The sequence below is a fragment of the Brachionichthys hirsutus genome, chromosome 13 (genome assembly GCF_040956055.1).
Source record: "Brachionichthys hirsutus isolate HB-005 chromosome 13, CSIRO-AGI_Bhir_v1, whole genome shotgun sequence".
NCBI classification, from domain to species: Eukaryota; Metazoa; Chordata; class Actinopteri; order Lophiiformes; family Brachionichthyidae; genus Brachionichthys; species Brachionichthys hirsutus.
The window spans coordinates 7881772-7895457 of record NC_090909.1 but is presented as its reverse complement, the minus strand read 5'-3'; the positions used below and the strand labels follow the sequence as shown (position 1 = coordinate 7895457).

The 13686-nt window shown below is 41.1% G+C and overlaps 1 protein-coding gene across 1 annotated transcript in view; it reads left to right on the top strand.

Moving 5' to 3' along the window:
• The window catches only part of sdc2 (syndecan 2), a 37210-nt gene extending 30269 nt beyond the window's left edge, over positions 1-6941 (top strand). Inside the window, exons 3-5 of the mRNA XM_068747208.1 lie at positions 472-644; positions 2364-2493; positions 4648-6941. Of these exons, the coding sequence (XP_068603309.1) occupies positions 472-644; positions 2364-2493; positions 4648-4811 (467 nt within the window). The 3' untranslated portion in view covers positions 4812-6941. The remainder of the gene's footprint in view (positions 1-471; positions 645-2363; positions 2494-4647) is intronic.
• The last annotated feature ends 6745 nt before the right edge of the window (positions 6942-13686 follow it).

Genomic DNA, 13686 nt, shown 5'->3' with positions numbered 1-13686 from the left:
AAGTTCATTTGAAATAGCTTCGTCACACAGATTGCTTTGGGCAAATGTATGGATTTAACCTCTTTAATTTTTTTAATTGGCTCTTCTTTTCATCTTATTTTAAGCCCTTTTATGGTGCTCATTCTTTTGCCAAATTCACTTCTTCTTATTAAGAGCGTTGTATAATTGCAGTGAGAGAAGGAGCTGCTGGCCAAAAGCAGGAAGCGCTGTGATCAATAGTGCTCTGGTGTTATGCGTCCTATTGGAGATTCAAACTGAACTATACATTACAATTAAATGCAATAAAGTTAGACAACCTATCCTGTGACTGTGTGGATGAAATACTGATGATATGCATGCCAATGTTTTACATATTTGTACATATAATCCTATCATTTTATTGCATTTTTACATTCAGGAAGAGGAAAAATAAAATGTTCGCTATCCTTATAATGAACATGTCATCATTTCACCTGTCTCTCTTTCTCTCAGGTGTGGGTGAGGAAGCGATGGAGGAAACGGTGACTGTCAGCATGGTTTATATCGAGCCCAATGCAGCAGAACCCACCCAGGACTCCACCAAAGATTTCACCCCCAGGGTGGAGACGGCTACCGTCAGAGAAAATGGCCGAGACAGCGCGCCCAGGAGACCACTCAGAACAGAGGTCAGAACGATTGTGGAGGCCGAGATCAATACGGATATTTCAGCTTTATAATATGTGATGACATTGTTTCGGATGATTGTAATTTTCTTAGCACAATCCAGGACAAATACTTTTTAGATACAAGGTTCAAGCATCTTGTGTGATGGCTGGCTGACTGATGTGTGAATAGTATCAGAAATGGCAAAAGTCAAAATTTCTGACTGTTTTGGGAACATTGGGAAAACATTGACACCATTGTCGTCGGGCTTGTCTGTTAAATATGAAGCTGCATCAAATGGAGACCGTTTCAAAACCAGTGGCGTGACCCCGTCCAAAGGTAACGGCCAATCAGCAGATATCCCTGGAAGCCTCTGCGCCCTGTCATGATGTTATAAATGAAGTCATTGATCCTAATCACAGTGACTCATTTGAACTCTCTCGACCAATGAGAGGTGGACGTCTTTAGCTGGCCCAGTATACGTGTCATCAAATCCCCTTTAATACCAGGGGCCGCGATAAAGATCAAGTGCTCACGTCAAGTCTCAGTGTTTTTGCTCAGTTGCAAATTATCTGGGATTACATCTCTCTTGAACATAATCACATATTCTGGGTCCATCCTTGATCTCACTGCTGAGTTGTACTCTTACTGCACCGTCCTGGATACTACATCTGTTTGGGATTAGTCGTCAGGGTCTCAACCCCGTAAAGCCAGGCCGACCTGGCCCTGATCCATTATTTTCCCCCTCCTGCTTCTCTCACTCCTCTCTCTTCCAAAGCCTTTGGCTATGTTCCATTTCAGTCCTCTATCGTTATTGGTAAAACATGACTTGCATGGGCCCCATATCATTTTCAGATACTTTGCTTTTTTTCCTAGACTCCCAGTGAATATTTTGTCACTGTTTTTGCTTCTTTTTGTGCGTTCTGCACTAATCGTTTTGAGCACTTTGGATTTGTTCCATTTTTAAAATTCTCTGGCCTTCCTTTATATAGGATCCAGGTTCTATTTCGGTTCCCGTTCTCTTCCTATGGCGAGACCTTCTTGCTAAGTGGGTCAGTGAAATCCTCACTTTCGAGAGTTCAGCATTTATGGAAATAAAGTTCAACACACATCTGCTGTGCGGAGACGAGAATACTGACATATCTCCCTTGTCTGTAGGGCGAATGTGTGTGTGAGTGGTGCCAGCCTTAGCTTAGCATAGCATAGCATATGGAAACAGGAAGCAGCATGCCAATCTCTGCCCAAATGTAGTAATGATGTATCTACCAACCAGCAGCTCCACACCTTGCTAATTTGACACATCGGGGTTGCTTCTTCCTTTTTGACAGAGGGGTACAGTCAGTTTAGTCTCCTCTGGTTGCCTGGCAACCTCACCACGATGACAGGATTCAGGGGAGTTACTGTCTGACTAAAACGCAGATGTTTTTGTAGAGTATTTACATTTAGGCTATATTAAATTTGGACCGAGCTTTAGTCTTTATGCTAAGCTAGGCTAACTGGCTAATAGCTATACCATGTTTTGTGACAGATCGATATTCGTGTCTGTGTTTTAATCTAACAAATAATTCAGGAATTGTACCAGAACATCCACATTAAATAAAATGTCCCTTTTCTCACAGAGGAGGAGTATTTGAGAACAGAATGTGCAAAAAGCTTTAAATGAAGCGTTAATCTTTTGATAACGTCCAGATTTCTCTCCCTCTCTCGCCTCGTCTCCTCTTTGCTTCTTCCCTCTTCTGCAGGCACCCGTGCCAGTTACAGAGGACATGCAGAGGAACCAGATGACGAGCACAACTAGCGCCCCCGGCTCGCCCCAGGAGGCTGTTGAGGTCCGCACTGAAAACCTCTTCCAGAGGACAGAGGTGTTGGCAGGTACGTGATCATATCATCATAAACCCACGGACGATGCTCTAGAAGTAGCATTTGAAGGAACGGGATATTGTGGCAGGTGCGTTAGAAAGAGGAAACAGACAGACAGAGGAAGAAAGACATGGAGATTGTCTATGGTTCGTACGAATGGGGTTCTGTCATCACAAGGTCGTAAAGACCACAAGCTCAAACCTCCTCGATCAACGCTTTTGGAGGCTCATTATAGTCATTCATTATATTATTATAGTATTTAAAATTAAGTCCGATTTTAAGCTTTGGATATTTTCACGTTGTTTTCACAGAAACTTTGATGGCCCCAAAACAATCCTCTGAACAGCCTTAAAATGTCATCCATACACAAACATGATGAGCGAGCCACAACTGGTTTATTATAAAGTGGGCTAATTTGTTCATTCAGGTGCTTCGGAGGTACTGATAGGTGGATTTGACCTTTTGACCTTCGGATGCCCGGCTTTGTTTTGCATTCATGTCTTCACTTGTTTCACATTTAGAATGCAGATTCACTTTAGTCTAGCTCTCAGCAAGAGCACATATTTAATCCAAATGTTAATTTCATATTTAATTGCATCAAATTTAAGATTCAGTTTTGATGCTCTACCAAAGTAATTGTGTTTATTTATTTGCCATCTGATGTTTTTTTCCTAATTATTACCCCGAATCCCAACACGTTGTCATATTTCAGCTAAAACGGCTGCGTGCTGGAAATCGCTGAAATATTCTCCATAATGCCTCCCACCCGCTCCACTTCTCGAAGTAATTGCTTTTAATAAACTCCATCTGCCTTCCACTGTGGGACCTCGTAGAGTTCACATCATCGTAGGCGTTTGAAGTGTGATAGTTGCTCACTCTGAAAACATAAGAGAGGGTGGAAAGGAAAATATTGTACTCCAAATCGCTGCGCTTTCCTTCTCTGCATGTCTGAGAGAAGCCGAGATTGGCAGCTCGCTATTACTTTGTAGCGATATCCATCTGCTGTTGGCAAAAGGCAGGGATCGACTTCAAAGGGGCAAAATCAGGACAGCCGCTGCTAGATGACGAGTCTCATCTCTCTCTCTCAAACATAGTGTCATTTCATCTTCTCCATATTGTTCTTTGATTGTGATAGACAACAATATCGCTAGAAAAAAGTCTTTGAATAAAGCCTTAAATAATAAAATCCCGTACGTGGGTCATTTCCACACACGCTTCTGCCTTTTTCGCCCTCCTCTTCTTTACCCTTCCTCTAGATTATAACCATTACTTTTCATCTCCCATATGACTTCAATAAAAAATAATTGGCCATAATCTAATTTTCATTTATTCGCTCTCCATTGTGCCTGGGAGCTCCGCAACTGAGTGTGTGCCATGATTTTTTTATTTTATTTTATCCCATCGGGCCGTGAGGCCAGTCAACATGTGGAGGCCTAAAGTGGAGCAGAGGGGAACATTGTAGCACCGGGAGAGACCTTAAACAGATTAGGAGGCTATAAAGAACCTCATATAGGCATATTTGGAACCGAGAGTGAAATAAGCCCATGAGGTGAGTTTGCATTAGTGTGGAGAGCCGGGGTCAAAGCTGGAGTTGGGGGGGGGGGGGGGCATCTTGATACAGACGAGGCAGATTTAATTCTGAGATCCCTCGATGTTTGCCCGCAGTATACCTGTTGGAATATGATGTATCCTTTACAGTTTCATCTACTTATTTTGAGTGTTCTTATTTTAAGGAGGATTGGTGTCTGATGTTTGCGGGACAGTTCAGAAACTGGGCTTAGGGTCTCACCATTAAAGTGTCCTTTATGATGAAATGTGCAGCAATCAAAGGTAAAGAATGCGGAGGACAGATGGCACAGAATTTGACAGCAAGCCATTGCAAACTTTCTGGCCAATTAGCTTTTATTGTCTGGATAATGGAGCAGGTGACTGTTCAAAATGATTTGTGTGTGTTGCTCATGAGGAAAAAAGATTGAACTCAGGTTAGTGATGAAGTGCCCGAAGTCGCTTGAAAATGTTTCTTCCAAGCCAAAAAAGGTGCTTCGATGATTACATGTTTGAGTACGACACATCCTGCGTTTCGTCTTTAATATAACCTTTATCTATTATACTAACTTTAACAGAGACAGTTGATGAGAAATGTACTCTGCTCTGTTCCTTCCACAGCCGTCATCGCAGGGGGCGTGATCGGCTTCCTCTTCGCCATTTTCCTCATCCTCCTCCTGGTCTACCGCATGAGGAAGAAGGACGAGGGCAGCTATGACCTGGGAGAGAGGAAACCCTCCGGAGCAGCCTATCAGAAGGCCCCAACCAAGGAATTTTATGCATAGAAAGGCGACTCTCCCATCATCCGTATGACAAACCGAAAGTGACTGTCCGCAACGGTCCGTGACGGCAGCACACCTGTTCAAACACAACATGAAACAAGCTGAAGCCCATTCAGAAAAATAGCATAAAGGAAAGCTTTTGCATAGAGTATTGTAATTATTAAGACCTTTTCTTTCTTTAAAAAAAAAAAAAAAAATGACAACCATGCATTTCTCATTTCTTTGGCAAATCTCAGTGTATTTAAACATTTTGTGTATTATTTGAAAAGAAGTAAAAAAAAAAAAAAGAGGATCTGTAAAGGTGAGAAAACAAATCGTGTCGTGCTTCTGTCAAAGGAGTTTTGCTTTTAGTTGCTGACTACTCGTAACTGTAGCAGCATATGATTTGTAAAGAGAAAAAAGTAAAAGTGGAAATAATTGATTATAATTATTCTGTATCGATCCTACTTTTAATTTTTTTTTATTCATTTTGTCCTAGCATGTCTGATGTTTGATCTCTAAGGTGTATTACATTAATTTATCTTTTCACCGATGTTTAAAAAAAAAAATGCCTTTGTAGTTTTGATGAAACCCTCCGTTCTTCATTTTAACGCTGTTAACGGTCAATGTAAATGTTCTCCCTTCAGGTTACAATGTTTATCATTTGCTCTCACATCCGTTTCGTCATCAGATGTGGGCGTCTTGTTTGTTTGGTCTCTTCTAATTGTAGCCTTGTTTTTTTTTTTTTTTTTTTACTTTTCAACAGCGTTTTATTTTCATACCACGTCTTTGAAAGACAAAGTTTGTCAGGGCTTGAGAAAAAAAAAAACACAAACTTGGCTTCTGGTACGTCTTTCTGAACTTTTCTATTTAAATGCAATTTGGTTCACGTTGCGCAATCCCTGCTTTGACTTCACACTGCTGTTCTTCTGCAGCTTTGCTTGTATGTAAAATATTTTGGGGTGAAATTTCTTCTCCGTTGCTTGTGGTGATTTTGGCCCATAGCATCGCCCAAACTCTGCAAGCCTCCATTCATGCCTCCACCCCCCCCCCCCCCCACCTCTCTCATGTTTACCCTAACCTCCCTCTCTGACCCAACTTTTTAATCTTATTGGAGAACAGTCCCCAAACATGCCAGTTGCCTGGTTTCATTGTCCCCATTGCGTGTTGATGCTCAGTGAAGGCCTGGAACTGCCTGGAACCCCCCCCCCCCTGCTATATAAACCTTGTTTCTTTAAGACGGTTTCCTAACACTCAAGAGAGTATGGTCTGAATAGTCCTTTTCGAGACTGGTGTTGAGGACAGGTTTTTTTTTTGTGGTCAGTCTTACTCAGCATTTCAAAAGAGCTCCTATTAAGAGATGAGGTTGTTTACCAGGTTGAAAACCTGCAAACGGGGGAGGGGGGGGGGGGGGGCGTTTTGCATCCCTAATTGTGTTAAAACTGAATAAAGGGCCACTAAATGGCTGGAGCGATGCAGCCACTGAAAGGAAATGAAAACACAAGTTGCACGACGGCAACGGTCAAGCATACTGAGCTGCTTGTTCAGTATTACACCAACTCGCCCAAAGGAGATGTGGACGTTTTGTCCGGCAAAGGTGTGAAGTTGCCTTTTTAAGCTGTACAGTAATGTAAAGTAGATGCAGTCCAGTCACATTGTCCACCCCCATCATGAAGTCGTTCATCCCCATCATCTCCATCCCTTCTCCCTGTTGTCTGTTCTCGTCATTGGACTTAAGGGGTTTTCTGTATAGTTCAGTACCTTAAGTATTCCTTCTCCCAACACCTAGTCTAACCCCCCCCCCCCCACAAATCATGGCCACATCATGTTTCCTTACTCTCTTTTTCAGCACTCTATTTTTTCTTTCTACTAGAGACCTGACCTTTGAGTCCAATTGCTTATTAGTATATGAAAAGATATATAAATATATATAAATGTATATTCACAAATGTTTAAAACCTTCAAAGTGCCTACCATTTGGAAATGTACTTGCTCGAGGCGAGCATGTGGCAGGTGTGTAAACGACTTAACTTGCATTCTGTGAGCATGGATGACTGTAATGGTAACTTTTTTTTAGTCTTACAAAAGCTGACAGTATTGTACCTATAAGTTGAAACAACACTACTGAATAAACATTGTGGCCTAATATGCTGATCTGGTGATGGTGGTGTAATTTTTCAAAAGGAATATCTCTTTAGCAGTGGTGGGCCGTCAGGGCCAGCAAGGCCTTCTCCGCTGGCCTAACATAACCAAAATTCATGATCATATTTATGATAAAAGTTAGTCATTTATATATATATATATATATATATAATTATTGATATTCATGTCATATTATATCTTGTATGTATATAAAAATACAACACTTGTATTTTTAGGTTAGAGTTTTTATCCAATCAGAATTCAGCCAGCTTGTGTTGCCAGGTTGTATGAAATCTGTCCTTCAGAATCAACAATGCGAGCGTCTGTGCACTGCGAGTGGACGGGCACACAGAGTTGATAGATAGTTGCGATAGCCAATCAGATCAGGAGTTGGCGACAGCAAGGCCTGCTTGCTGGCTTCACGTTGAACGTGACATGTGCACGTCCTGTGATTGGATACTCACTTGTGAGAGCTGGGCAGCATTATGCAGATTGACAGTCACACCAGAGCCACACCTGGGGGTCGTTAGCAGAAAATACTTGCTTTTTTAACCCATAAAGGAGGGGGAAAACTAGATTTGGTGGCAGATATACTCGCAAGACCATTTTGAAGACGGACCTTTCAAGAGAAGCTAGCTCTCGTGAGACGAGGCCAGCCAACCCCCAAGATAGCACTTCCTGTGTCCACTGCTTCTGCTGAGCGGTCATTTTCCACCTTAAAGTGAATCAAAATGCCAGAAACATGACTGGACAGACTTTCTGCATTGGCCTCCATGTTGATAGAAAAGTATTTGTTATGGGACCTGAAACGCACAGATAAATTGTACAAGCAAGTCACTGAAGTCTTGTTGAGGAAAGAAGGGAGCATGGATTTTGTGTTGAAATAAGTGTTTCGCTGGACAGCCGTTTTGGTGAGTGCAAGCATTTTATTTATTAAATGTTTCATGTTTTTTGTAATTTTATTTCATTCACATCAAATCACTGATAATGAAATAAAATGACAAATATCGTAAAAATGTAAAATGAATTTGTCTTGATCTCCTGCAATGTGTATAAATATTGGGGCATACTGGTGCAGCTGTGTGATCGTAGTAGAAGTACACAAAGACGCTTGTTCTATTTCATCCCTCCTGACACCCAGAGGCGGCGCTGAAATCTGGGATTCATAGAACCGTAGTTGCATACGTAACTTTCATTGTCGCATATGGGCCATTTAAACTGAAATTTCTCAATTTAGTGTGCAATATTGTCATAGTTTTCCTGTTCTTGGTGGATTAATCATTTTAAATTCCCTTTTATTTGTAAGTTTGATAGTACCAGTGATAAGTGATAAGTTTTAATTGCTGATGCAGGTTCATTGATTTTTAAATGCTCCGGAAAATAGCCCGTGTTGTACACGATTGAGGTGATGCAACACCCAGTACTGCATAAGTGTGTTTCTGTATATTATTTCTCCAGCTGTGGATGGTAGTATGATGGGTATTTATTCAAGTTGGACTAAACACTAAAGGACATCACTTAAGGCCTAGGTGTGAAATGCACGGCTCTTAAGATATCTGTTTATTCCTGGCTGAAGGAAAGCTCCCGTCATAACTTCTGTAATAAAATCTGTTCTGGGGTCAAAATCCCAATAATTCATTGTTGTGGTTTCTCTGTTACATTGTGTTGCTTTTTCCATTCTTGCTTTATTGCATATTGAATATTTTGCCATTTTGAAAAGAAATTCAGAAATGACACAATTATTTAAGCAACTAAATGATTAAATATCCCGGAAGTGAAGGCAATTGGTTTTTGACCTCACAAACTGTGATACAGAATGCATTTACCTTCCAAGCAATTCTGTCATCAATCCTTCCATATTTGAAAAAGACGTGGGAAAAGGTCTCAAGCTCACGTTAGGGTCAAACATGAAGTTTGGACAACTTGAACCATTCACCAAGTTTTGCAACATAATAAAACGGTGAGCTCACCTCTGGTTAAATAAAACTGATCAACAGATGTATTTCTGCGAATCACATTTTACACTTGGGACAAGTTTCGCTGTTTCTGGTGGCTATTGCTAAACTTACCAACCAGTACTCCAGGAAGTTGTGAATGTCACTAATCATTAATCTAGTCTCAACCGATCATTCTACTTTCTGCACAAATGTTCAGTTCTCCCAAAAAGCAGTCCTCCATGATGCATTGAACTTCCCGGAGTGATCGATCAGCCCCTGCATCCAGCTATTAGAACTGATGTGAAGACACGAGGTATTAAAGGAAGGAATACCTCGTGACAAAATGTCTTGTGCGCGTCTTTCAAAGTTTGACCGAATATAAAATCTAGAAAACAATACATGCGTGTGTAATCTGAATCTCCGCAAGTGCACGAAAACGCAGTGGAACTACTCCTCTAACAGGAGAATGCATTCTCATAACTCATCACTATGAATTACAGTGCGAGTTGTGCTGTTCCACTGTAATTACAGACTTTGCAGCTTTAACTTCTTAAGCCCTTATTTCATTATAAAACATTAAAGGCAAGATTTCTCCTGGGATTTATTGCTGAATGCTTTTGTTCCAAAAGAAAGTTGAGTGCAGACGCCTTCCTTCACGGCTCATTAACTACTTTAAACAACGTCTCCGACCCGCTGCTCATTTGGTTAATTATTCAAAGGTGAGCCTGTTTTTTATTATGGTTTCCCCTTCAACCGAAAACACCCCACAGCAACCCTGGCCTCATAAACGCGGCGTCTCCGTTGCTATAACGAGAATGCATTTACAGTGGAGGACTGCCTTCACTCGCTTTCACTCTTTTGACGTGATTTAAAATCAAAGGGGATTATACATGTGCAGATGAGTAATCTCCGTGTGGTAATGTGCTCCACCGTATCATCTGAGTGCTCTAATCGTTCGCTGTTACAGAGGGAGATTAGTGTAAATGTGCGATTCATCTCCCACCGGGTTGCACAAGTAGATCCGTGTCATGAGTGGGATGAGGAACGGATGAGGCTGAGGCCAAGACTGTCTTGTTTGGGGTTATCATACAAAACACGTCGATGCAGTCTGTGTGTTAATCCCACTCATGAGTTGCTGTTGTGCTTTAAAATATATATATATATATATATAACAAGAATACATTATTGCTTTTTTTTTAAGAACATACCCATGAAAGTCATGAAAAGAAATGATGCTCTCTCTTTAAAGCTTTAAAGTTAGAGAGGAAATGAACACATGCATCAGCGGATGCTCTGAAAGTGTGTCTCTGTGTGTGTGTGTGTTTCGACGTGTCGAGCAATCTGTGTCCATGTGAATGCATCTCGTCTCTAACCCGAGGGGAGGCAGGTCATTGGGGATGGTGCAGCTACTGCGGGTCCTCGATATGTTGTTTCTAGTGAATGCTCCTCTTTCAACTCTTTTCTAAGGAACCGGGTCAGTGTGTTCTCGTATGGTATGTGATATTTGCCCAGAGGCAGTTTGCACAAGACGTCCCGCCAGGATAGGACCCGCTGAGGGGGTGGTGTAGCAGGGAACCAATAGGAAAAGGCCATTTATATTGAGGCTGATGCAGTAACTAATATTTCCCAATCTGCCGGTTCCGCTCTGTGCAGATGTTTGTCCTTTAACTCTCGGCTCTGTGTCAAAGTGCAGGAAGGATTCATGTGTTATTGTTGTAACAGTCTCTCTGTATTTATACCAGGAGACAAACCACAACGCTAAAGCCCTCATTAGTCTGAGATGAAGGTGTACGGCTTTTGTGCTACTTCATCAGAGCGTCTTCTTTCTCTGATTTTTCTATCTTTCCCTTTGTCTCTCGCTTTCTTTCTCTTCCCTGGTAGCTGCAGAGCTAATTCAATAAAGCCTCTGGCCATCGACCGGTAGTCAGCGCCAAGCCATGCAGAAATGTCAAGGAAATGGCGTCCAAGGTAAACAAGCTGTCAGACCTCATAAGAGCTCAGGGCATGGAGATTAAGCCTGGGCCCCGGCCAGGGTGGACACGTAGCACCTCGCTGACACAGACCGAGTCCAGCACCATGGCGAGCCGACAACACCGCCCTGCGTCAGGGCATGAGACCAAGGCCAGCAAAGGCAGCGGTGATGAATATAGTGTGATGAGGCTGAAGACCTGGTCAGACCTCTGTCTGGCCTGGAGTAGTTGCCACAAGCCTCAGTCTCCATTTTACTAGCATCAATCACTGACGGTGCTTTACGGCTTCAAAAAACAAAAAAAAGCAACGGACTCTGAATTCATAAAAAAACAGAGAGAAGAAAAGTAACATTAAAACTAGGTTGGGAGGAGATTAACTTCCTGTAAACTGCATGTTTGTACAGGTAAATGTATAAAAGTATAAAACCCAATAATGAAGTAAAGAAATAATGATTGAACAAAGAGCATCAAGTTATTTACTGAGTAATCAAATCGCATACTTCCCTACTTAAACTGGCCAGCTTGAGTTTATACGAAATAAATCTGTCAAAATAAACTGATTGTACTATGAGTGTACACAATGAAATTTGGGAGTCACAACCTAGACGCTCAACCTCATTGGGCGCCGTCTGGGCTACATCAATGACGGGGAGGGGCTTGATACATTTCAAATATGTGAACGTGGTGGGCGAGGAGGCGATGCTCATGGCAGCACTGCTTTAGTCTCAGCTGGGTGTAACAAGAATGTCTGCCAGTGCTTTTGCAGGGATTTAATCAAAATGATGAGCAGCCATGTAAAGGATGAATATGAATATGTTTACCAAATATAGTGACAATCAATTCAGGATTTCATTTTGAAATAGATGTGATTTAGATTTTATTTCACCAGGAAGTAGAATCTCTTTTGCGAGGGAGAACTGGAAAATAAATCTCATGTTAAGACTTTTTTTAAAAAAATAGTATGAACCAGTTAAACTATCCAGTCGTGCTGAACTAATTTCACTCTGTAGATCGACTAATATTTATAACTGATGCTAGCGTACAAAAAACAACATCTAAATAGGTTTAGCAGCAGAAATTGACATTAATGCTTGTGTATGGTCGAGATTTTTTTTTTTTTTTAAGTATTCAGAGCTTGTGCAGCACATGCTGACATCGTATAGTCACAGCAGCACAATTACTTGTGTCCCACATTCCCTTGTGTAATGTAATGGCAGCCGCAGAGAATATAATGGATCGGAACATTCATTGTAAATCAGTCTTTATCCATGAATCGCTTTTGGCACAGGTTAGAGAGGTACAATTACTGCGTTAACATTTCAAAGCTCACAGCACAATCAAAAAGAAAGAGAGCACTTTGTTTGGGTAGAATGGCTACGTGGCTTCGATAGCAGGGGAAAAGTAATTATTTAGGGTAGATCAGAAAGCAATAGAGACAAATAATCTGCATGGAATTGGAGAAAAAATGTCATAAGGATTGAAAGTAATGATCTGACAAAACAAAACAGGATATTTATTCATGTAAATATTGCTGTATTGGCTCACTGCCCTGTCTGAGTCTTGTGATACTGGATATAAGGTCTTACTGGTCAAAGGGGCCAGAGGAGATAACAGCATGACCTCAGTAGTCTCAGAGCTGGCGCATTTCACCCCTGTGAGGGAGGGGGGCTCGGCTCAATGCTTCTCAGGGTCAGAGGTTTTAGTGTTCAGACATTCTTGATGTCTAAATGTGAAGAAACTGCTATGATATGTACAAGTTCTGTGTAGCCGTAACCACCGCCTTCTTAAATGTCTTACATTTTTTAAGTCATGAGTCATTGCTACAAAAAAACCACAAATAAATTAGACATTTCTACAAGAGGCAGGGAACCATTAAGTAATAACACAGCAATTTTAGTTGGGAAAGTCCAAATGGAATTTGAACAATTTCAGTTCCTTGGTTGGATGTATAAACAAAACCGGTTCAGGTCAAGAGTGCAACGCCTGGCTGCTATTGTGCATCGGTTGTCTTTGAAAAACAATGAAGCAATAAAATCATTGCTGCATAATGAACAACATATTTTGGGATGGAAGAAAAATGTCATGGCCGACACATTCGGCTGATGGGAAGAGAGGCTTTTCAGCACTCGTACAGTAAATCAAAAAGTTAAAAGGATGAAAATAATGAAGCTCGTAAAACTACTTGAGATTCTTCCCCCTCTCCGATTCACGGGTCTTAATTTAGTTGTAAACGTGGTGATGAAGGCTACAACAGTAAAAAAGCGTCTTGTTGTTCTCGGCCTTAATTGCATAAGACAGACAATGAAAAGATAACATGGTTTATACGCAGTTGAAAGACAAAAATGCAATGCTCACAGGATTGACCCTTTTGGATAAAACAAATAAAAAGTAAAATGAAATCTGATTTCAGCCATTTGAGTCTGCTCCTGTCCTGTTGGCATAAATACCTCTTATTTAACTCTAAGAATTATTTTTAAGTACTGAAATCATTCAAATTACGGTATTATGTCAAGGTAAGCTTTATAGTTGGTAGGAAACTTGAAAGTATAATTACCGGTACACACTTAGAACACATTAGTATTTTCCATCCCATATAGGATGTCCACTCCTAAACCATAAGTTGGTTATTCAAACAAAGTTGTGGTATCATTTCACAATGTTTTCGGAACATTGGGAGCCAATAAAAGCTTTTTTTTTTCCTGAAATGTCTCAGATTTATTGGCAGGCGTCCGCGGTGGAAGTGTCCAAGATAAATTAATGAATGTGGGAGATTAGAAGAAAAAAAATAGTCTGCTCTCATGCAGTCTACCACAAGCATGCTGGGCACATGAATGAGGCTTAGTGGTTTAG